Raw genomic sequence first — 24,851 nt, forward strand, 5'->3', positions numbered from 1 at the left:
TTCCGATATTAGTACATTGTGATCAGTGTCATCCAGTGTTCCTTTATCTGCAAATTCTTAATGCATTAATAATTACTGCTGATAATCAGATCAAGAGTATTACTCCCTCTGATTGCCCCTCGAACACGTTGCTGTAGAAAACAGTCATCCAATAAATCCACAAAGGTCTTGTTAGTGTGTGAGTGACCAGAGCATTCTAGTACACACAAGATCAATCAATATCTGGAAAGTTAAAATCTGCCCTTACAAGACATTCTGATTTACGTGTCCATTCTATTTCTCTGCACAACTGTTCATTGTACTCATCAGAGTCATTAGGCCTATAATATACTCCTACTCTCATTTTTCCTTTCCCAGTGTTTAAGTCACACCAAACAGACTCGAAATTGCACTGTCCACCCGTGTCAACTGGATGCACTTCCTTCGATTTTATATGTTTCTTAACTAACAGCATAACCCCTCCTCTCTTCCTACCCTTTCTGTACACATTGTACTCCCCAAATTCAAATTCTGCACTGCTTATATCTGTGTGACACCACATCTCTGATATCCCAACAATATCTGCCTTTGATGTCTTGACTAGCACTTCAAGCTCATCAAATTTATTAACGATACTCCTAGCATTGGTGTATATGCAAGTATACATGCACCTGTTTCTACTCTTAGTTATCCTAACACAGCCCATGTATTTATTTGTTCCATTATGACTCCCAGCAGTCCAGGAAATCTCCACTGCCTTGCTTTACATGCTGCTGCTGCTGCTGATTCTAATAGAAGCAGTGCAAGAATCACTTTTTCCTCTACCTGCGGGAACTGTTAATCTTTTAGTCTGCGTATCCCCCCCACGCTAGCAATTTTCCAGCCCACCTAACACTGCCTCGATAGCAACAGCAAATATACTTGCTCCCTTTCTATTTAAGTGTATCCCATCCCTGTACAAGCAGTCTCTCCTGTCAACGAGCACAGACCAGACTGAAAAAATTCTATCCCTTGAGCCTTGCACAATCTCTCCAGGGTCGAATTAATAGACAAACCTCTCATCATATACTCCTTCCTATCGTGTCTGGGCAGAATTGCAGACACTTTCACATTCAACCCTAGCTAACAACTTTTTTTCAACGTTTACCTGTACTTGTTGAGTAAATCTGCAAATACTCTTAATGTCATTAGCTCCAATGTGTACAACAATATCTCCTTTTGTGCCCTTAAAAGATGATATCTGCTCTACAACGTCATCAATGTTTGCTCTGGGCAGACATACCCTGGTCCTGTTCCACCTATCCTTCTTGCATATTATATTCCCCATCTCCCTGACAGAAGAGCCACCAACAATAACTAGTTCCTGTGGGACCAGAGCATTCTGCCTTGGAGATTGCCTCTGTGTTGCCTGATGCACAGGAATGAGCTCTGCCGGTGAGCTGGGCAGCTGACAGCTTGATGGGCCTTCATATTAATTTCTTCGAGTGTATTTACCCTACACCTCAAGCTCTCATAGACGCCCATCAGAATGCTGATTTGCCAGCTAATTTCTTGGCACTCTAGGCTTCTAGTACACACAAAGACATGCTCCTTGGATAGATCATGGCTTATTTTAGAAAGTTCAGCACACATATCACATTTCGCACATTTTTTGAGATTGTGATATGTTGGAGAATTTCCCCCCTTCGTTTCTCTGCTTCGCAGCTCTAGTCTTTGTCATGATTTCTGTTTAAATAAATGAAAGACTTCAGTTCTGAAAGCTGCAATGGCTTGGAAATTAGCATCTACATGGAGATCTGACTGAAGAGAATTTTTTCAGGTATGTATTACTAAAATTTGTACTTAAGAACCATATTGGAATAATTTCTTTGTTGTGAATTAATTTCCAGCCCTAAATTATGCCTAAGGAAAGTAAAAAAGCATCGCTCAAAAGAAACTTTATTTCTCTAGAATCAAAGATAAAAATTTTGGAACATCTTAAAAAAGAGGAAAGGTATCATACATTGCAAAAATTTTAAATTTAAATGAAGCAACAATCTGGACCATAAAGAAAAATGAACAGAAAATTAGAGCTGCTCTTGCTGTAGGATCTTTGATTTCCGCAAATATAACAGCTCGTCCCTGAGCACTAATAATTGAGAAAATGGAAAAAGCACTCAGTATTTAGATTGACGGATTTGGATATTACTATTTTAAATAAAAATTAAGTTTCCAATAGTTATGAAAAAAAAAAGTGTATTTTTGTTAGCTTAACCCCCCCCCCCCTTTTGTACTGATTCTCAGTCCCGTATTATATAAAGATTACCTGTACAATCTTCATTAATATAAAAAAAAGTTACAATGGAGCATCAAATGTTAGACTGTGAAGCATGTGCACGAGATTGGTGAACGTTATGGAGGCAGTTGTCAATAATTAATTGCATTTGTAGTGACATAATTGCCTCATCCATTTCTCCCGTTGGATCGAATAAATATCACTGAGGAAAAATTTTTTAATGTATAGAGAGATAATTAATAATTATGTTCATTTGGGTTGGCAGTATAGGTATGTGATTGGCATGATTGGTTCCTTCATGTTCATGTAATTGGTCTCATCACACAGGAAAACCAAAAAACAGATTTGGAATAAACATCCAAGGAACTATCCAGTCAACATTTTTTTTTTTTTTTTTGCAGAAAAATGCTTGTCAAACTGTGTACTAGAGAACACAGTTTGACAAGAAACCAATAGTAAGTATAAACTACTCTGCAATCAGGTTACTAAAAGAACTAAGTATGCCATGCCAGATTAACACTTTCAATGCTGTCGTTTCCAATGACCTTTTTTGATTCAGGATTAAAAACCACAGGATTGTATCAATCTGAATTAGAAAAGGCAGAGACATTTTTGGGCTTTCTTCTCACTATGACTAAATTAATCAGCCTCTGGTGAAGATCACTCAATAAAACTATCTAGGTTTTCTGTCAAATTGGAAGAAAAAGTTCTAAAAGTAGAGTGGTTTCCCTCCAAAAACCAATGCAGCATATTTGCTTAAGTAAGCAGTGAAAACTTCTTTTAACATGCTTAAGGAAGCATGTTAAAAGAAGTCTTCAGCTATGAACAAGTAAAAAAGAATTCTTTTTTTACGTGTTCATAGTTTTAGCAGAGAATTCTTTATGTCTGTTAACACTAGAAAGGGATGAACTGCATAGGTCCACTACATATGAACAGGACAACTACTGATAATCTTTCAAGCTGCTAAAAACTTGAATAAATATTTTGCATCATCATGTGTAATGTTTCAGGGGTGGTGAGATACTATAAGTATAACTAATTCTAAATAGGAGGTAAGAAAGTTTATGATAAATAAGAGAAAAGTGGAAGAGAAAATAAAGAAGCAAAAAGTATAAAGCCACTTGGAGTTGATCGAATTAACCAAATATATTAAAAGAAAAGCAGAAAAGCAGTGAACAAACTGCTAGCAATAATTATGATAGCATCCGTGGTTTCAGGAGATGGCCCTAGAAACTGGAGATGTGTAATATCCCTTATTCACAAAGATGGGATATGAGCTAGGGAAATAAAATAATGAAGTCAATGATTAAATTATGCAAAACAACCTTTATAGCTATACGAAAATCGCATCACTGATTTAAGGGAAGATCTTGTCTGACCAATCTGATTACTTATCATGAGGTTGTTACAAAGGAAGATGAAAAAAAATATATATTTTAATCATCATCATAATTTGATTAATAATATTTCAGATTTATCATAATCACATTATGATTAATCAATTAATCATAATTAATCATTAATAATCAGATACTTAGATTTCAGAAAAACTTTTGATTCTGTTCCACATGAATAACTGCTCTACAAACTGGAACAGTGTGGCATTACGGGATTACTACTATGCATAAAAGAATGGGTGTGTGGCAACAGACAGCAAGTTGTTATTAATGGCTACAGCAATTTATAGAATAATATCATTAGTGGAATCCTTAGGGTTCAGTACTGAGCTCCTTATGATATTCAATACTTATTAACAATACTGAGAAAAGCATATCAAGTTTAATATCAAAGTATTCTGAATATTTAAAGTCTGGAAAGGTGGTTAATGACAGTAATCAGGTAAGATAGTATACACTATACCAACAAGACCTGGATAAATCAGGCATATGCAGTAAAACTTCACAATTGAGGTTTAACATTGACAACACAAGATACTACATTTAGGAAGCAGTAATCTCAGAATAATGTAATATTTGGATGGTATCATACTCAAGACGGTGGGAAATGAAAGAGGCTGTAATTGTACAGGCTGAAATATGAAGTTGTCCAAGCAGGGTAGACAGAAATTTTGTCAGAAGGAACAAGAATATGATTATTCCATTATATAAATCAATATTGTGAGAAATCACCGATACCACATGACTCTAAATGCTATATATAAGTCAATGCTCAGACCACATCTTGAGCACCACATACAGGTTTGGGTGTTTCATTTTACAAAAGATACAGATCTATCAAAATAGTTGCAGACAACAGCAAGGTTAGTCAGCAGCAAAAACAGCTTATCTTACTAAGAACTGAGTTCTGTAAACTGCAGCATATAGAAAGTAGCTATTTACAAGGGAGATTGATAGACAGAAGTATTTAAGCCTTTAAATTTTAAATGGCTTGAATAAACTAACTGCTAATGGAATCATCACCCTTTCTTTGATCACATACATAAGAGGACATAAATTTGAATTGGAAAAGGACAGATGCAGGAGAGACGTGCAAATGTTTGCTTTCCATTATATGGAATGGCAAAATGAGCAGCAGAACATAACATACACCTGTCTGGGAAACAAAAATGGCAATTTCACTCTCTTACAGAGGACCATAGATTTGATCTAAAAATACCAATAATCGTAACTACAGAAGCACTCAAAAGAGAAAAATTTTGAATCCTTTTTAATTCAAGAAAGTTGTGCATCTAATATAAAAAGAAACTGAGGGAGGTTCAACAACCCACCCCGCAAGTAGATTTCTCTCTCTTTCAACAACATCATCAGTTTTTGCTTCATGAACTTCCACAAAGCGGCCTGATTAAGAATATGGGAAAGATTATAAACAAGAAATGGCATCAGATCATTAAAAAATAGTAATAATAAATCATAACCTTCCTAATTCTTTTCACAAATATACGTGGTCTCAATTCTAATCTCAACGATGTCCATTTCCACTTGCAGTCTGATAAACCCCATGTATTTTTCTGACAGAATCTTAGTTATTGATTGATTCAATTACTGCTCATGTCAGATGCCCAAATTATTCGCAGTATGATTCCTTTCGCCTCAAAGGAGGTACTTGGGCATATGACCATTCTGATATTCCCTATCAGAGACTTGGCAATTTGGAATCTCCTCTCTTTGATCTTCTCTGGCCTAAAATCTCTCTACCTCATTGTGTCAAATTCATCTGTTGTCTCTACCGTTCTCCCAACTCCACTATTCACTTGGAGCTCTTTGACTTCCTCTCTTTGCCACTTTACTTCCTCCAGTCCAACTTTCCTAACAGTGAGGTAATTTCCTTGGTGATTTTAATGTTCACAACTCCAGTTGGCTCTGTTTTCTAGTCACACAGACCAAGCTGTTCGAGATGCTGAGGCTTTTGCAATTACTAATCACCTTGCACAGATTGTTCATTTACCTACAAGAATACCGGACAATCCTAATCATACAGCCAACACACTTGATCTTTTTCTCATAAACAATCCTTCTAAGTACACGGCCAAAGTGAGTGGTCCTTTAGGCACTTCAGATCACAACTTGGTGATTGTCTCTTCTCCAATGGAACCTTTATCTCATGGCTATTCCCAACCTCGTGTTGTTTGGCATTACAAGAATACAAAATGGGATGACCTGCAAAATTTCTTTTCTTCTTTTCCTTGGTCGGATTACTTTTCAAAACTTCTTATGTCAGTGAAATTATTCTTGCAGGAATGGAATCCTTTATCCCAAACTCCACTTTCAAATCTCGTCCTTTATCTAAACCTTGGTTTTCCAATAAATGTCCTAAGGCTGTTCAAGAGAAGAATGTTGCATATCGTAATTGGCTTGTTTCTAATTTTTCAGTTTCATTTTCTACCTACACCAAACCTCGCAACAATTGAAAAGCAATTATTAATCAGTCCAAACTAGAGTTTGAACAGGCTAAGAGTAGAAAACTTGCTTCTTGCCCTAATGGTAGCAAGCATTCTGGTCTCTTGCCAAAGCTATTGGCCGCAACTTTTGCCCATCTCTGCTCCCACCTCTGTCCAAACCAGATGGTTCTGTTGTCACTTCAGCCAAGGATAAAGCTGATCTGCTAGCATCCCATTTTTCTTTCAACTCGTGTATTAATGATCTTGGTAAAACACCTCCCATTCAACACGCTCCATTCAATGCCTCCTGTGATCTTCCGTCAAAAGAATGTCAGAAGGATTTTGACGAATCTTGATGCTAAGAAAGCTCTAGGTCCCGATGGTATTTCTCCACTTGTTCTCAAAACCTGTGTTCCTATTCTTTGCCGCAATTTTTCACTTTCTTATTCCAAAGGTGCTTTTCCTTCTGCTTGGAAATTTGCTCATATCCAGCCAGTTCCTAAAAAGGGTGACAAATCCCTCCTATCCAATTATCATCCCATTGCAATTACTTCTACTCTTTCTAAAGTAATGGAGAAATCAATTAACCGCCAACTCTTAAACTACCTAGAAACCTTCCGTCTGATCAACGATTGCCAGTATGGATTCTGTCAGTGTTGATCGACTGGTGATATTCTGGCTTATGTTACCCATTTATGGACTAATTCAATGGAAAGGTTCAGTGAAACACAAGTAGTTGCTCTTGACATCTCAAAGGCTTTCGATCGTGTTTGCAATAAAGGTCTTCTAAACAAGCTTCCATCTTATGGTTTGCCAACTGTTTTTAGTAATTGGTTATCCAGTTTTCTCTCTGATCGCTCACTGGGGATGATGGTAGATGACTCTCTGTCTTCTAACTTCTCCACTAATGCTGGTGTCCCCCAAGGATCAGTTCTTTCCCCCACTCTTTTCCTCTTGTATATTAATGACCTTCTTCCATTGACTGGAAATCCTATCCACAGTTTTGCCGATGACAGCACATTGCATTCCACTTTCCATTTTGAGAAATCTTGCCCTACTCAATCAGCTTCAACTTCTCGAAAATCCGCTACCAATTCCTTAAATGCCAACCTTCAGGTAATTCTCCAGTGGGGCATGACAACTTAGTTGATTTCAATCCTTCTAAAACTCAATCTTGTCTTATATCTCACAAAAAGGATTCTTCTGCTCCTATGGTTATCATTAGTGACACTCCGATTTCTAGGCAAAATGATATATCCCTTTTGGGGATTACCCTGACTTCTAATCTCTCTCTCTTGGCACAAGCACATTACAAATATTGCTTCCTCTGCATCTAAAAAACTTGGTTTTCTCTTTCGCTCTTGGCGTTACTTTTCTTCCAAACGCTGCTCACTCTGTAGTAGGAGTAGCGGCATGTGATGCAAGAAAGTATGTGTATGATATTATGCACCAACAGCCAAAAAAAAAAAAAAAAATTACACCATTCCCTCAAAATTCCTGTCCAGTTCCACCTTATATTTATTCAACCTATCAACTTCACAACGACAGATGGAATTTTGTTCCAGCAATTAACCACCCGCTGGCTAAAGGCAAATTTCTGCACATCTATTCTACATCTGTCTTTTCTTAATTTGAATTTATGCCCCCTTAGGTTCGTAATCTGAACAAGTGGAAGGATCCCATCAGAATTCAGCGTGCTCAACCCATTCAAGGCCTTATACACCTCAATCAGATCACCGCGCAGGTGCCTAGTCTCCACCCACTGCAATTTGCAGCACTTAAGCCTCTCTTGGTAAGAGGATCCCTTCATTCCCCTCACCAATCTTGTTGCCCTTCTCTGTACACGTTCAAGTAAATCTACATCCTTCCTATAATGAGGCCTCCAAACCTGTACGCAGTACTCAAGGCATGTCCTGACCATTGCCTTATACAGGGGGATAATCGCCTCCTTTTCCCTGCTAGCAAAATTCCTATATATAATTGACAAAACTCCATGACCTGCCCTTGCAGCCTGTCTGCATTGCTCAGAAAACTTCATATATGCTGCATAATTACTCCCAGGTCTTTTTCATTTTCTACCACCTTAAGTGTAGTACCACACAGTTGGTACATTTCTCTGGGGTTATTTCTACCCATATGCAGTACTTTGCATTTGTCAAGGTTAAACTTCAGTTGCCACTTCTTAGCCCATCTGCCCAAATTATCTAGATCCTGTTGCAGTAACACACTACCATTACTGTCATTAACAACCCTGCCAACCTTTGTATCATCTGCAAACTTCGACATTAAGCCTGACATACCTTCATCAATATCATTGATAAATAGACAAAACAACAGTGGACCCAACACCGAACCCTGTGGGACTCCACTAATAACATTAGTCCACGAAGAGCAGCACCCATTGATTACCACCCTCTGTCTTCTCCCACTTAACCATCCTTTCATCCATTGTAGCAACTTACCCTTAATACCATTCTGCTCCAATTTGTACAATAGTCTTTCATGCGTAACAGTGTCAAAAGCTTTCCTGAAATCCAAATATATGATACAAGATTATTTTTTGCATCCATTTCCTTTGTAACCACATCATAATATCCTATCAAATTTGTCAAGACAAGACTTTCCCTTAACAAACCCATGCTGTGTCTGAATTATTGCTGCAGTCTTGTCTAGATGATCCTGCAATGCATCTTTAACCAGTGACTCCATTATTTTACCCGGAACAGAAGTTAAACTAACTGGTCTTAATTACTCGTGTCACCTTTCGATCGCCCTTTGTAAATTGGGGATACATTTGCACATCTCTAGTACATGGGAACCTCCCCTGAATCCAAGGATGCTCTCATAATTATGGCTAAGGGTTTGCTTAGTTGCTTTGCCACCTCCTTTAATATAACTGGATAGATACCATCCACCCCAGGTGCTTTTCTCATGTTAAACTTCAACAATTTCTTCCCCACTTTGCTCTCAGTTATTACAAAATCATTAAGTATCCTGCTATAATTTGATAACCTTCTGCCATTTTCAAACTTTAATAATTCCTCATGTATGAATGTAGATGCAAAATATTCATTCAGTTTGTTTGCTATCTGAGCAGGATCATCAACAGTCGAACCATCAACGTCAAGTGGACCAATCAGATTCATCCCCTTCCTTTTAGAGTTTATATAAATAAAGAAATCCTTGCTGTTTTTCTTAGCATCTTTTGCCAAGGATTTCTCGTAATCTGCCTTCGCCTGCCTGATTACAGACTAGCTTATATCTGCCATAGGCCTCTGAGCCACTTGATAATTTATATGCATTTTTCTTACCTGTTACGAGCCTCATTAGTTCGTAAGATAACCATTTTTTTTTTTTTTTGGTAGTTTTTGGCGCATCGGCTTCTGTGGCCATATCGCACCTCCCAAGGTTTTTTGCAGTACTTTGATCCAAGCCCGAGGCGGGATTCGAACCCACGACCTTTGGGTTGCCAGGCAGGCGCTTTACCCACCCGGCTAGCCCGGTCGGCAGATAACCATTTAGGCCTAAACCTTCAACAATATTTCTTAATAGGTATGAAACTTTTAGTATCATCCACGATTAATTCCTTGAATGCTTCCCACTTAGAATTTACTGTTGGTAACATCGCAGTTTATCCCACTGTACAGATTTAAAAACTTTCTGAGACCACTGTACTCACCTTTACGGAAGCAAAAACCCTTTCCTTTACACCTGATGGTAATTATATCTTTAAGTAAATCCCACATCAGTACACTTAGTGGTTTCTTTATCTGCAAATTCTTAATACACGAATGATCACAGATGATCATTCGTGCTGATCACTGCTGTATAAATCACACATCCACCCTGCCATGGAATATTGTTCCCACATCTGGGGTGATGCCCCCAAAACCTCTCTCAGGCTTCTTGATTCCATTCAGAAGAGGGCAGTTAGGTTAATTATTGATTCATCTCTAACAGATTCTCTCCACTCGCTGTCTCATAGACATACTGTTTCTGCTGCATGCCTCTTCCGTGGGCACTGTTCTTCTGAATTGGCTTCTATAATTCCTGCTCTCTCTTTCAAAACAGTCCAAAACACGTGTCGCTACCAGCCAACATCCATTTTCTGTCCAACTTAAAACTCACAGAACCAACTTTTCATCTTCCTCATTTATTCATTCAACTGTCGTTTTCTGGAACAACCTTCCTTCATACGTATTTCCTGAAAATTATAGTCTACAGAAGTTCAAGTCTAATGTCAACGTTAATGTCAATCTTCTTTCGTCTTCTTAACCTCGAACCACCTAAGCACAGTATAAGTACTATAGGTTCTAATATCTCTCGTGTTTGGGGTTTATTACATAAAAAAAAAAATAATAATAATCACGTATTTTGTATTTTGATCAATCGCAGGACTCATGGTAAAGATATACTGCAACAAAAAAAGGCATTCTGAATATTTCTGTTTTCCAACAAAAAGTTCAATCCAAAAATATTCTGAATAGACTTCATACATCAAAACCTAAGAGGTGCAAATATCAAAATATCAACATGTGTAAAGAACCTGGGTGTCATCCCTGCTATGGTATAGCAATAAATTCCCTGGACTGGTGCAATAAAAAGAAGTGAAGGCTCAAAAATGGCTTTATTTTTATTCAAAGTAATCACCACCTAAATGAATGCATTTATTTCACCATTCTAAAAGTCCCAAAAGGTAATGTTCAGTCCAGCTGTTATATTTTTCTTTATATCCTAACATCCTCTTTCCCTTAGAGGGCAGTTTCCACCTTGGGAAAGAGGAAGTCCAACTGTACATAATCAGGAGAGTAGGATGGGCGGTTGATCTGTACAATGATGTGTCATCAGAAATATCTTCAAAACAAGTGTGAAATGGTGGAGGCATCATCATACAACAAGAATCAGCTGCCTTTCTCTCAAAATTGTGGCATCACCTGTGGTTCAGCAGTCTTTGAAGCACCTGTCCACAGAACACAGCACTACCCCCCCCCCCCTCTCTCTCTCTCTCTCTCTCTCTCTCTCTCTCTCTCTCTCTCTCTCTCTCTCTCTCTCTCTCTCTCATTCCTTGTGAATCACATCCAATTTGTTGGAAAATATGATCAGCATCGCCTTGATCCTGGACTTCTGCAAATGAAAATTTTTTGGGTCTTGGTGATGATTTTAAAGTCCACTGCATGCTCTGACACTGTCTCTGGGCCATACAGAAACATCCAACACTCATCTCCAATGGAAATACATTGAGGAAATTAGGAAAATATGCATCTATTGGAGGAAGTTTGAACTACAAATACTACTTCCTTTATTTTCAAAGAATGCATATTTTCAAATGGATGTGGTATGTTTATTTTTGAACATTACAGCACCAGTCTGGGAACTTTATTGTTGTTTCTTTATTTATGTTCCTGGTTTGTGCAAGTGAACAGAATGCATACACACATGTCAGTGTTCTCTTGTGCAAACTTGCCTGATGTGTTAGTGGAGTGTAATGAAGGTGTATCCATTTCACTAATATTTCTGGTGCTGACGAAAGACTGTAACATATCAGGCACCAAGTAAGGCTTGTAATGTAGAAGTGATATTTATCTATTTAGCATATAACATCATGATACAGTTTAACAGAGTGTAACAGTGAACTCAACCAGCTCACAGTTGAAGACCTCCAGCAATGCTTCCAAGTGGCAGGAATGTTAAGTATATAAATGTTAAGTACCCAATTTTTTCTGTTTAGAAAAATAAAGCCGTATAACTTTCCAATCAGTCAACATGGCTGACATAAAATGACAAATAACACTTTACTATTTATGCTTTAATTTTAAATATAATATACCATAAAGAAAAAAACACATGTACCTGGTCACACAATTTACCATAAAATTATAGCTTACTTTAAATTTTTGGAAGGCACTTACATTCTTTATAAAGTTCAGCTCAAACAGTACTATTTTGTAAGTTAGAGAAAGACGGAGCATTAACAGCCATTAACTACATAATTATATTTCTAATATTATAATTCATTATTGCATTTCTTTTGAAGGGAAATTACAATTAACCTGGTCATTACAATCAAACTAAATATTAAATTAACTTTATGCTCATATATATATATATATATATATTATGGGTAATGCTAAGAAGACCAAAATTTCAAATACTTAAAAAAAAAAAAAAAAAAGAAATCTTTGCAACTGAAACTAAAACTTGTCTAACCTAATAAGACATGTAATCTTAGCAAGGCATTCATCTGGTGCTGGGGGTTGTTCATCTAAATGGCCATCTCCATATCCACCATCTGGTGATTTAGTTTGGGCAAGATCCTAAAAAATTTACATTATCACATAATAAAATCAGAAGTGGATATTTAACAATCAAAAATCAATTTAACAAATTCTGTTGACTTTAAATGTAACAAATACACCAAAAATTTAAATTTAAACAAAAAATACACTAATAGTCAATGAAATTAACCCACCTAAAAAGTGCATACCCCAAGCACAAAATATGTGGAGTGACAAATATCAATATGGACAAGAAATGATTACACTTTGTGTAATTGATTCAGAAATGTTTACTTATAAAAATCCTCCCTAAGTGACACAACTAGCAAAACACAACAGGAAAGGGAGTTAAGATGGTGGCAAATGTCACCTTGGTGAACTGCACCATGGTGACATTTGTGGGGAGCTCAGAGGAGGAAAGGTCAGTGAATGTCAAATCGTATACCAAATGTGTTTAATGGACAACAAATCTCATGAATATGCAGGCCAAGAATAATGCCATATCACACAAACACTATCAAGATACAAGAGCTGTACGTCTGTCCTATCAAAAAAATAGTGCTTCAAACATAATAAAAACAGAAGCACCAATTTTAGAATGGTTTCAGTATAATGTTGTGTTGTCAATGTAGCATCAATATCAATTAGAGATAAACAACTTTTATAACTGGTGGGAGAGTTCAGTTACAATATGGCTCCCTATACAATGATTCCAGATTTTGAACCAATATACAACTCCCTTATGCATGGTAGTTTACTTCTGTCTCCAGTGCTGCCATACAAACCACAGTTCTGTCTGGAATCCAGTAACAGTCATATCCAGTTGTCATCCTAAACAGAGCCATGGTTCATTACTAAATTCATTCACATTCATTTCCCACAGGAACTAGTAGTTATCGGTGACTACTACTAGTAGTAAGTGAATCTTACTATTCGGTGAATCTTAAATTCACCGTAGTTACCGGTGAATCTACTGTCAGGGAAACAATGAACATGGTGTTTAAAAAGGGTGTCTGCCAGGGGGTAAAGGTTGATGACATCATAGAGCAGCAGATATCATCTTTTAAGGGCACAAAAGGTGATATTGTTGTACATGTTGGCACAAATGATATTAAGAGTAGCAGACGGGCGGAATTACTTAACAAGTAGAGGTCATAGTTGAAAAATAGCTGTGAATTAGGGTTGAATTTGAAAGTGTCTACAATTCTGCCCAGACGTGATAGGAGGGAGTATATAATGAGAGCCTTGTCGATCAATTCGGCCCTGGAAAGATTGTGCAAGGCTCAAGGGGTAGAATTTTTTTCAGCCTGGTCTGTACTTGTTAACAGGAAAGACTGATTCTACAGGGATGGGATACACTTAAATAGAAAGGGTGCAAGAATATTTGCTGATGCTATCGAGGCAGTGTTAGGTGGGTCAGAAAACCTAGCTTGGGGGGGATATATGGACTAATAGATTAACAGTATCTGCTAGCAGAGGTGAAAGTGATTCTTGCACTGCTTCTATTGGAATGAGCAGCAGCCTGGAAAACAAGTTGCAGGGTGTTTCAGAGACTGCTGGGAGTCATTGCGGTAAAAGTAAACACATTGGTTCTGTTAAGGTAGATAAGAATAGGAACAGGAGTTTGGTAAATAAATTTGATGAATTTGAGGTGTTGGTCAAAACATCAAAAGCAGATATTGTTGGGATATCGGAGACGTGGTGTAACACAGATATAAGGAATGCAGAACTGGAATTTGGGGAGTACAATGTGTAAGGAATGATAGACAGGATAGGAAGGGAGGAGAGGATATGCTATTAGTTAAGAAACACAAAATCCAAAGAAGTGCAGCCAGTCTACATCACTGTACAGTGCAGTGCCGAGTCAGTTTGGTGTGACATAAGCACTGGGGGATCAAAATTGAGAGTAGGAGTGTGTTATAGGACTAATGACTCTAACGAGTATAATAAAAAAAACTCTACAGAGAAATAGAATGGGCCAGTAAATCAGACAGTCTAATAATTGGGGATTTTAATTTCCCGGATATTGACTGAAATTTATGGGTTGGTCACTCACACAGTAGCAAGGCTTTTGTTGATTTATTGGATGATTGTTTTCTAAACCAGCATGTTCGGGAGGCAACTAGAGGTAGTGATTCTTCATGCATTAAGAATCTGCAGATAAAGGAACTACTAGGTGGCAGTGTGCTAAAGTGGGATTTACTCAAAGAGGTAACTATCATCGGGGGGGTAAAGGGAAGGGTTTTTGCTTTCGTAAAGGTGACTACAGTGATCTGAAACAGTATTTAAATTCTATACGGTGTGACCAACTGATGATGTTTCCAACAGCAAATTCAAAGGATCTGGAAAGGTTGAGCAGATGGGCTGAGAGGTGGCAAATGAAGTTTAACATTGACAAATGTAAAGTACTACATATGGGAAACAGTAACCCCAGATCAACGTATCAACTCTGTGGTACTACGCTGACAGTGGTAGAGAATGAAAAGAACCTGGGGGTAATTGTGCAGGCAGATATGAAGTTCTCTGAGCAGTGCAGACGAGCTGCAAGAGTAGCTCATGGTGTCTTGTCAATGATATACAGGAATTTTTCTAGCAGGGACAGGGATGTGATTATTCCCTTGTATAAGGCATTGGTCAGGCCACACCTTGAGTACTGTATACAGGTCTGGAGGCCTCATTTCAAGAAGGATGTAGAGCTGCTGGAACGAGTACAGAGAAGGGCAACAAGATTAGTGAATGGAACAAAGGGTTGCTCTTACGAAGAAAGGCTTAAGTTTTGCAAATTACAGAGCCTGGAGACTAGGCATCGGCAAAGTGATCTGATAGAGGTGTATAAGGCTTTGAATGGCTTGAGCATGCTCAATGCCGATGGGATTCTTCCTCTTGCTCAGAATAATCACCTGAGAGGGCATAAATTCAAATTGGGAAGGACGGATGTCGGATAGATGTGCGGAAATTTGCCTTTAGCCAGCGGGCAGTTGGTTCGTGGAATAGACTCCCATCGCTTGTTGTTGAAGTTGATAGCCTAAACAAGTTTAAGGCTCAGCTGGACAGGTATTTCGAACGAACGGAGGGGTGAAATGGGAGTAGTGGTTGTTTTTTTTTTTTTTTTGTTTTTTTTTTTGGCTGATGCTGAATAAGCTTGCTTTCTTGCATCATATGCCTCTACTAATGCTAATGCTAATTGCATTAAAACAGACAAAAAATAAAAAAAAATAAAAAAAAAAAAAAAATAAGAGGCACTCAAAGAATTAATTTTGGAAGCTACTAGGCTTTACATGCCAACTCAAAAATATTGTTCAAGGTTTAGGCCTAAATGGATGTTAGATGAACTAATGAGACGTGGCAGAGAAGAAAAATGCATGGGATACATATAAATTAATGTGTGTCATGGAAGCCTATGATAGATATTAGCTGGTCTGTAACCAAGTCACAAAGGAGATTAGGCAGGCAAAGGCAGATTATGAGAAATCTTTGGCAAAGGATGCAAAGAAAAACAGCAAAGAGTTCTTTACCTATGTAAACTCTAGAAGGAAGGGGATGAATCAGATTGGTCCAATGGATATCGATGGTTCAACTGTTGATGATCCTGCTCAGGTGGCTAACAACTAAATGAGTATTTTGCATCTACATTCACACATGAGGAGTTATTCAGGGAGGGGAATGCCAGAGGTGAAATAAACTCTGGCAGTGAGCTAGATGATTTTGTAATAACTGAGAGGAAAGTGGAGGAGAAATTGTTGAAGATAAACATAAAAAAAGGCACCCAAGGTGGATGAGATCTATCCAGTTATATTAAAGGAGGCAGCAAAGGAAGTAAGCAAACTCTTAGTCATAATTATGAGAGCTTCCTTGGACTCAGTGGAGGTACCCGTGGACTGGAGATGTGCAAATGTGATCCCAATTTACAAAAGAGGATCAAAGGGCATCACAAATAATTATAGACCTGTTAGTTTAACTTCTGTTCCAGGGAAATTAATGGAGGCACTGGTTAAAGAAGCACTGCAGAATCATCTAGACAAGACTTCAGTTATAGCTCAGATGCAGCTGGTTTTGTTAAGGGGAAGTCTTGTCTGACCAATTTAATTTGATTCTAAGATGTGGTCACAAAGGAACTGGATGCAGGGAATAACTTTGATATCATATATTTGGATCTTAGAAAGGTGTTTGATATTGTTGCACATGGAAGACTGCTGCTAGGGATAAAGGGATGGTTCAATGAGAGAAGACAGAGTGGTAATCAATGGAAACTGCTCTTCGTGGACTAATGTTATTAGTGGAGTCCCTCAGGGTTCAGTGTTGGGTCCATTGTTGTTTTCTGTATTTATAAATGATACTGATGATGGTATATCAGGCTTAATGTCCAAGTTTGCACACGATATAAAGGTTGGCAGGGTTGTTAAGGATAATAATGACAGTACTCTGCTGCAAAAGGATCTAGAAAAGTTGTGAGCGGATGGGCTGAGAGGTGGCAAATGAAGTTTAACATTGACAAATGAAAAGTACTACATATGGGAAGCAGTAACCCCAGAGTAACGTATCAACTCTGTGGTACTGACAGTGCTAGAGAATAGAAAGGACCTGGGGGGAATTGTACAGGCAGATATTAAGTTTTCTGAGCAGTGCAGACAGTCTACAAGAGTAGTTCATGGTGTCTTGTCAATGATATACAGGAAGTGATTATCCCCTTGAATAAGGCAATGGTCAGGTCACACCTTGAGTACTGTATACCGGTCTGGAGGCCTCATTTTAAGAAGGATGTAGAGCAGTTGGAACGAGAACAGAGAAGGGCAACAAGATTAGTGAATGGAACGAACTGTTGCTCTTACGAAGAAAAGCTTAAGTTTTGCAGATTACAGTGTCTATAGACTAGGCATCTGTGAGGTGATCTGATTGAGGTGTATAAAGCCTTGAATGGCTTGAACATGCTGAATGCTGATGGGATTCTTCCTCTTGCTCAGAATAATCACCTGAGAGGGCATAAATTCAAATTGAGAAAAGACAGTTGTAGAAAAGTTTGCCTTTAACCAGTGGGTAGTTGATTGGTGGAACAGACTTCCATCTTTTGTTGTGGAAGTTGATATCCTAAATCAATTGAAGGCTGAGCTGGACAGGTATATTGAAACGAATGGAGGGGTAAAATGGGAGCGTTTTTTTTTTTTTTTTTTTTGGGCTGAGGCTGCATAAGCTTGCTTTCTTGCATCATATGCCTCTACTAATGCTAATGAGATCACAGTCTTTTCCCTAAATAGTCTTCCCTGTCTCTGATGCTATTCTATTCTCACCTATGAGAATAGAATAGCATCAGAGACGGAGGGAAAGGGTGCCATCCCAGTCTGTGCCTGTATTGTTCTCTCCAGCACATGTTGGGGAGAATACAGGAAGGATTATTACTGTGTTGGAAATCCAGTACAATATGACAAAAATCTTTCCTGTTGTTAGAAACCGGATCTATACATCCTTTCATTCTAACATTCTGATGACAGTAGAGCCCTTCAGATATATCTGAAGGGCTCTATATACCTATTGTTGCCAATGGCTGCAAAACATCTGGGCATCAAAAATCCCAATTTACCATGTTAATCATCCAGCATCTGACAACCCAGTGATCAAATCCCCTTGCAAAGCCCAACAGCTGTACATAATACTGAACTAAAGGCATTGTGTTCTTTTTAGGTGGACATTCTCTCACTGTTTTGTTTGTTTTTGTAGCATTATGAAACATACTGCTGAAAATTCTAATGTGCTGATCAGCTTAACATGATAATCATTTCTACAGCTTCATCCATAATTTATAGGTGGGGAAGTTTCAATGATCAGCAATGTGAATAGCTTGTGACAGCAAAAATGTACTTGAATATAAAAGAAATACAGAGATATTCCTTTTGATCTTTCTGACTGAGATGAAAGGGTTGTTCATCACTTGAGTAAAAAAGCACATACTGTATAAGAAAAAGCTTGAAAATACAGCAGACTCCCTCTTATCAGGTCTCGCTTTAACTGGTCTCCATTTTAACCGGCCATATTTTCATCGAGATTTTTCCATGAATCAGATTTCCAGTTTCGTGGGCCCAGCAGGAATACAAAATTAAAAGATTCTGGGAATGAGTACAGTGCACTGTAACGATACTATAACTTTTTTCAATCAGTTAGTCTTTGCTATCTGTGCCGTTTGGATTACAGTCACTCTGTGTGCACATATTTTCGTTATTTTTTGTTTTTTTTAAATTACATTAACTTGAAATGATAGGCTCGAACAAGTGTAAACGGAATGTGTTAACTATTGAAAAAAAGTTAAAGTTTGGAACATATTGATAATGAAGAACCTGTAAAACAGATTTATAACAAACAGGGCATTGGAAAAAGTACGGTGAATGACTGGCAGAGAAACCAGAAATCCCTTCAAGACTTCAGTACGCAAATAGAATCAGAAAAAGTGCTCTCAGACAGGTGCACTATGAAGAAGCCAAAAAATCAAGTTATTGAGGATGCATTATGAATATGGTTCATGCAAGAACAACAAAGAGGAACACCTCTTAGCTGACCGGTTTTGAAGGAAAAGGTAATACACTTGCACAAGAAAGACAATACACTGTTGCACATGGAAGACTATTGTACAAATTGGAGCAGAATGGTATTAAGGGTAAGTTGCTACAATAGATAAAATGTGCACCTCCGTAGCCAGGTGGGAAGGAGCAGCAGTGCGTAGCACATGCTTCTTGATTAGACCGGGGTTCGAGCCCGTCACCACCAAATACGGAGTATGCGGAAAGGTCAAGGAATGACCACCGCATATCCCAGAGCAATATGGCCTTAGTTGCTAATGCTCCTAAAAACCAAATAACAACAACAACATAGATAAAAGGATAGTTGAGTTGGCAAAGACAGAGGGTGGTAATTAATGGGTGCTGCTCTTCGTGGACTAATGTTATTAGTGGAATCTCACAGGGTTCGGTGTTGAGTCCTCTGTTGTTTTGTATATTTATCGATGATATTGATGAAGGTATATCAGGCTTAGTGTCGAAGTTTGCAGATGATACAAAGGTTCGCAGGGTTGTTAATGACAGTGTGCTTCTGCAACAGGATCTAGAAAATATGGGCAGATAGGCTGAGAAGTGGCAAATGAAGTTTAACCTTGACAAATGCAAAGTACTGCATATGGGTAGAAGTAACCCCAGAGAAACGTACCAACTGTGTGGTACTACACTTAAGGTGGTATAAAATTAAAAAGACCTGGGAGTAATTGTGCAGTCAGATAAGAAGTTTTCTGAGCAATGCAGACAGGCTGCCAGGGCAGGTCATGGGGTTTTGTCGATGATATATAGGAATTTTGCTAGCAGGGAAAAGGAGGTGATTTTCCCTCTGTATAAGGCAATGGTCAGGCCACACCTTGAGTACTGGTGTATAGGTCTGGAGGCCTCATTTTAGGAAGGATGTAGATTTACTTGAGTGTGTACAGAGAAGGGCAACAAGATTGGTGAGGGGAATGAAGGGATCCTCTTACCAAGAGAGGCTTAAGTTCTGCAAATTGCAGTGGCTGGAGACTAAGCACCTGCACAGTGATCTGATTGAGGTGTATAAGGCCTTGAATGGGTAGAGCACGCTGAATTCTGATGGGATCCTTCTACTTGTTCAGATTACGAACCTAAGGGGGCATAAATTCAAATTAAGAAAAGATAGATGTAGAATAGATGTGCGGAAATTTGCGTTTAGCCAGCGGGTGGTTAATTGCTGGAACAAACTTCCATCTGTCGTGGAAGTTGATAGGTTAAATAAATTTAAGGAGGAACTGAACAGGCATTTGGAGGGAATGGTGTGATTTTTTTTTTTTTTTTTTTTTTTTGGCTGATGCTGCATAAGCTCATACACTTGCTTTCTTGCATCACATGCCACTACTACTACTACTACTACTATAATTAATGTCATAAAGAAAGAGTGGGAGAACACAGAGGGGTGGGGGTAATTAATGTGTACTGCTCTTCGTGGACTAATGTTATTAGTGGAGTCCCACAGGGTTCAGTGTTGGGTCCACTGTTGTTTTGTATATTTATCAATGATATTGATGAAGGTAAATCAGGCTTAGTGTCGAAGTTTACAAATGATACAAAGGTTGGCAGGGTTGTTAATGACAGTAATGGCAGTGTGCTACTGCAACAGGATCTAGATAATTTGGGCAGATGGGCTAAGAGGTGGCAACTGAAGTTTAACCTTGACAAATGCAAAGTACTGCATATGGGTAGAAGTAACATCAGAGAAACGTACCAACTGTGTGGTACTACACTTAAGGTGGTAGAAAATGAAAAAGACCTGGGAGTAATTGTGCAGTCAGATATGAAGTTTTCTGAGCAATGCAGGCAGTCTGCCAGGGCAGGTCATGGGGTTTTGTCAATGACATATAAAAATTTTGCTAGCAGGAAAAAGGAGGTGATTTTCCCTCTGTATAAGGCAATGGTCGGGCCTGGGAGTAATTATGCAGTCAGATATGAAGTTTTCTGAGCAATGCAGGCAGTCTGCCAGGGCAGGTCATGGGGTTTTGTCAATAACATATAGAAATTTTGCTAGCAGGGAAAAGGAGGTGATTGTCCCTCTGTATAAGGCAATGGTCAGGCCACGGCTTGAGTACTGCGTACAGGTCTGGAGGTCACATTTTAGGAAGGATGTAGATTTGCTTGAGTGTGTACAGAGAAGGGCAACAAGATTGGTGAGGGGAATGAAGGGATCCTCTGCCCAAGACAGGCTTAAGTTCTTCAAATTGCAGTGGCTGGAGACTAGGCACCTGCGTGGTGATCAGATTGAGGTGTATAAGGCCTTGAATGGTTTGAGCATGCTGAATTCTGATGGGATCCTTCCACTTGTTCAGATTACGAACCTAAGGGGGCATAAATTCAAATTAAGAAAAGACAGATGTAGAATAGATGTGCGGAAATTTGCCTTTAGCCAGCGGGTGGTTACTTGCTGGAACAAACTTCCATCTGTCGTTGTGGAAGTTGATAGGTTAAAGAAATTTAAGGAGGAACTGGACAGGCATTTGGAGGGAATGGTGTGATTTTTTTTTTTTTTTTTTGGCCGATGCTGCATAAGCTCATACACTTGCTTTCTTGCATCACATGCCACTACTACTACTACATCTTTGGTGCAACCTATGGATCAAGGTGTGATAGTTAGTCTGAAAAGGCATTACAGAAGAAAACTTCTTGAGAAGGCCACCAATGAAATAACGCTTGAAAATAGGTGCACTATGAAGAAGGGATATGCGGTGGTCATTCCCTGACCTTTCCGCATCCTCCATATTTGGTGGTCACAGCTAGACCCCGGTCTAATCAGGAAGCGTGTGCTATGCAGTGCCGCTCCTGCCCACTTGGCTATGGAGGCACCTTTAAGAAAAATTAACATCAAGGATGTGATTTACATGTTGGCATCTGCTTCTGAGGAAATGCTGTCATCAACATTTGTGAGATAATGGAGAAAACTATGGCCTGATGTCGAAAAATTAACTGCAACTGCGATCTGGACAAAGAGCCATGCGCTCAGGATCTGACACCACACCAACAACATTGCTCTGTTTAATGATTTGAAACAATTATCAGAATACAAAGTGGTGGAAGAAAGAGACATCGATAAATGGCTTGTAGGCAATAAGCAGAGCAACAGACGATGAAATTATTGGAGCAGTTAGTCAATGAGAAATGGCAGAAGATGAAAAACCAGAAAACTCAGAAGCTATGAGCAGAGATAAAAATAACAAAAGAATAAGTCATTTGAAGGAAAGGAAGTGCATGAAACTGCAATAAGATAAATCAAACAGCAAGATAATTCATCTGCCATTGATAAAATTATTATAAAAAAGTGACGTGATTTTGCTTCAGAAAATCAAATTTAAATCAAAAAGACAAATGAATATTACCAAATTTTTATCTAAGTAAATGTTTAATAAACATTTATATAGATCATACTGTATACAGTATATTTTTTTTATTTAATTTACAACCTATAAATGATATTTAATTAACAACCTATAAATGATATTTTGTATGTGTTTTCGGATTAACCAGCCATTTGTTTATCCACCCTGAGGTCCAGTCCCATAGGGGCCAGTTAATCGGGAGTCTACTGTAAAATTTTATGTATTATTCACTCATTAGCTGCTTGCAAATAGATAAATAAATTTTGAGTTAAAACACACTGAGAATATGTTAGAGAGACCCTTTTCAAATCTGAGTGAAAAATTAAACAGGAAGGGAAAATAAAAAGGACTTAAAAAGTCTTACAATGGCCAACTTCTTTCTATTCTGGTGCACATCCTAAGTATACAAGTACCAGAAGGAAGAAAAAATTAATTTTATTCTATTGGAATAAATTTTAATATACAGTACTTTGCTTATAACTTTGGGTTTTCCACAGAATACATGCCAACTAAAAAGTGGTTTGTACTGTATGGAGTAGTGACTTCTCCATTGCACATAAATCAAAATTTTTTTTTTTTTTCCATTAAAGCTTGAAAATAAATAATTTTTCTTATTGGTACAAGATGAATTATTTTCAGAGAAGATCCACTGAAGGGAGTTACTTCTTTCATCATTAAGTTCCGTTTATAATCAGTTCTACTAGGTTTTAAAAACAGGCAATCTTCAATTGGAATGGATTTCAGAATGAATACGGTCAGTATTTTAAACAAGCTTACTTCTCTTAAGTTTAAAACTCTTTGAATAATTGAACCCAACAGTGAAGGGAGTTATTTAATAAAAAGCTGTTGCTAATTTTAAAATTAGATTAAAAAACTAGTAATCATCAGCCATAATATCAGTTTCAGTAGTGAGTAATTATTTTTTGCTGATGCTGAATAAGCTTGCTTCCTTGCATCATTTACCACTACTAATACATTCCTGACTGATCTATTCTAGCTATTACAAAAAATATATGATAGGCCCATATATCATTGGTCCTTGAGGTTGTCACAGACATTCTCTCAGATATGCCAGACAAGCTGTTCTTGCTACCTGGGAGTCTAAAACGCTGATGGAACTGCTATTCGGGTGACACTCAAGTCAAAGTGGACCCAATTTCGGCGAAGTCCGGACGGTCTATGACAACCAAATCCTCTGCTTGCACCTTCACGATGGTGGGACTGTTAGTAATCCTGGGTATAACCTTCATGCACAAGTACATGGTGGGTGACCACCCAGGTGTGAACCAACGTAAGCAGGGGTCGAGGTGTGGCGCCCAAACCACATGGAGGAACGCCACCCCTCTATGTTACCAGGCAGTACTAGGTGGTAGATGACTCTCATCAACCGGTGAAATACCACCATTTTGCTTATTGGAGGCTTGAAGTGGTGGAACCCATGTTTAGTCTCTCTAGAGCTAAGTTCCGGCCAACCCTTCCCTATCTCTTCCATCATGCAGTATGATTGATGATTTTTGAGGTTATGATGAATGTCGTGGCGAGATCCAATATTCCTTACATTTCGAGGATACAGCTCTAAAACGGTGTTCGCAGGCCGGCCGCTGGTTAGTACACCGGACTGAACCTATTGGTAACTCTCTAGGAAGCTTCAGGATCAGCTAGTGTATAATCTTGCTACCTCTACTCTGCCAGATAGTGACTGGAGGGAGTCCAAGTAGTGTGTATGCGGAGAGCATTGTCGAGGCCACGTTATGTCATGGATCTGGGTATATGCTTACCACATGTACGCCATATCCAAAAATTTCATTACTTCATACAGCATGTCCCACCCACTTTTTCTTACTATTGAATACACCATGAATTGTCAAAATAATAGAGCAAGCTTATCTGCAAAAAGATCTAAACCTCCCAAGGACTTCCTAATTCATTTCACAAATATACGTGGTCTCAATTCTAATCTCAACGATGTCCATTTCCACTTGCAGTCTTCCAAACCCCGTGTACTTTTTCTGACTGAATCTCAGTTATCAGTTGATTCAACTACTGCTCATCTCAGATGTCCAAATTATTTGCTGTATGATTCCTTTCGCCTCAAAGGTGGTACTTGTGCATATGTCCGTTCTGATATTCCCTGTCAGAGACTTGGCAATTTGGAATCTCCTCTCTTTGATCTTCTCTGGCTTAAAATCTCTCTACCTCATTGTGTAAAATTCATCTGTTGTCTCTACCGTTCTCCCAACTCCACTAATCACTTGGAGCTCTTTGACTTCCTCTCTTTGCAACTTGACTTTCTCCAGTCCAACTTTCCTAACAGTGAGGTAATTTTCCTTGGTGATTTCAACGTTCACAACTCCAGCTGGCTTCCATTTTCTAGTCACACCAACCCAGCAGGTCGAGATGCTGAGGCTTTTGCAATTACTAATGACCTAGCACAGATTGTTCATTTACCTACAAGAATACCGGACAATCCTAATCATACAGCCAATACGCTTGATCTTTTTCTCACAAACAACCCTTCTAAGCACAAGGTTGAAGTGAGAGGTCCTTTAGGCAATTCAGATCACAACTTGGTGATTGTCT

The 24,851-nt window shown here is 38.5% G+C and overlaps 1 protein-coding gene across 1 annotated transcript in view; it reads right to left on the bottom strand.

Moving 5' to 3' along the window:
* Positions 1-24,851, bottom strand: part of nonC (serine/threonine-protein kinase Smg1) — a 1,411,261-nt gene that overhangs the window by 1,237,169 nt on the left and 149,241 nt on the right. The window contains exon 9 of the mRNA XM_090378365.1: positions 12,300-12,406. Within this exon, the coding sequence (XP_090234491.1) occupies positions 12,300-12,406 (107 nt within the window). The remainder of the gene's footprint in view (positions 1-12,299; positions 12,407-24,851) is intronic.

Source organism: Mastigoproctus giganteus, chromosome 7 (genome assembly GCF_048544385.1).
Source record: "Mastigoproctus giganteus isolate SK-2022 chromosome 7, ASM4854438v1, whole genome shotgun sequence".
Classification (NCBI taxonomy): domain Eukaryota; kingdom Metazoa; phylum Arthropoda; class Arachnida; order Uropygi; family Thelyphonidae; genus Mastigoproctus; species Mastigoproctus giganteus.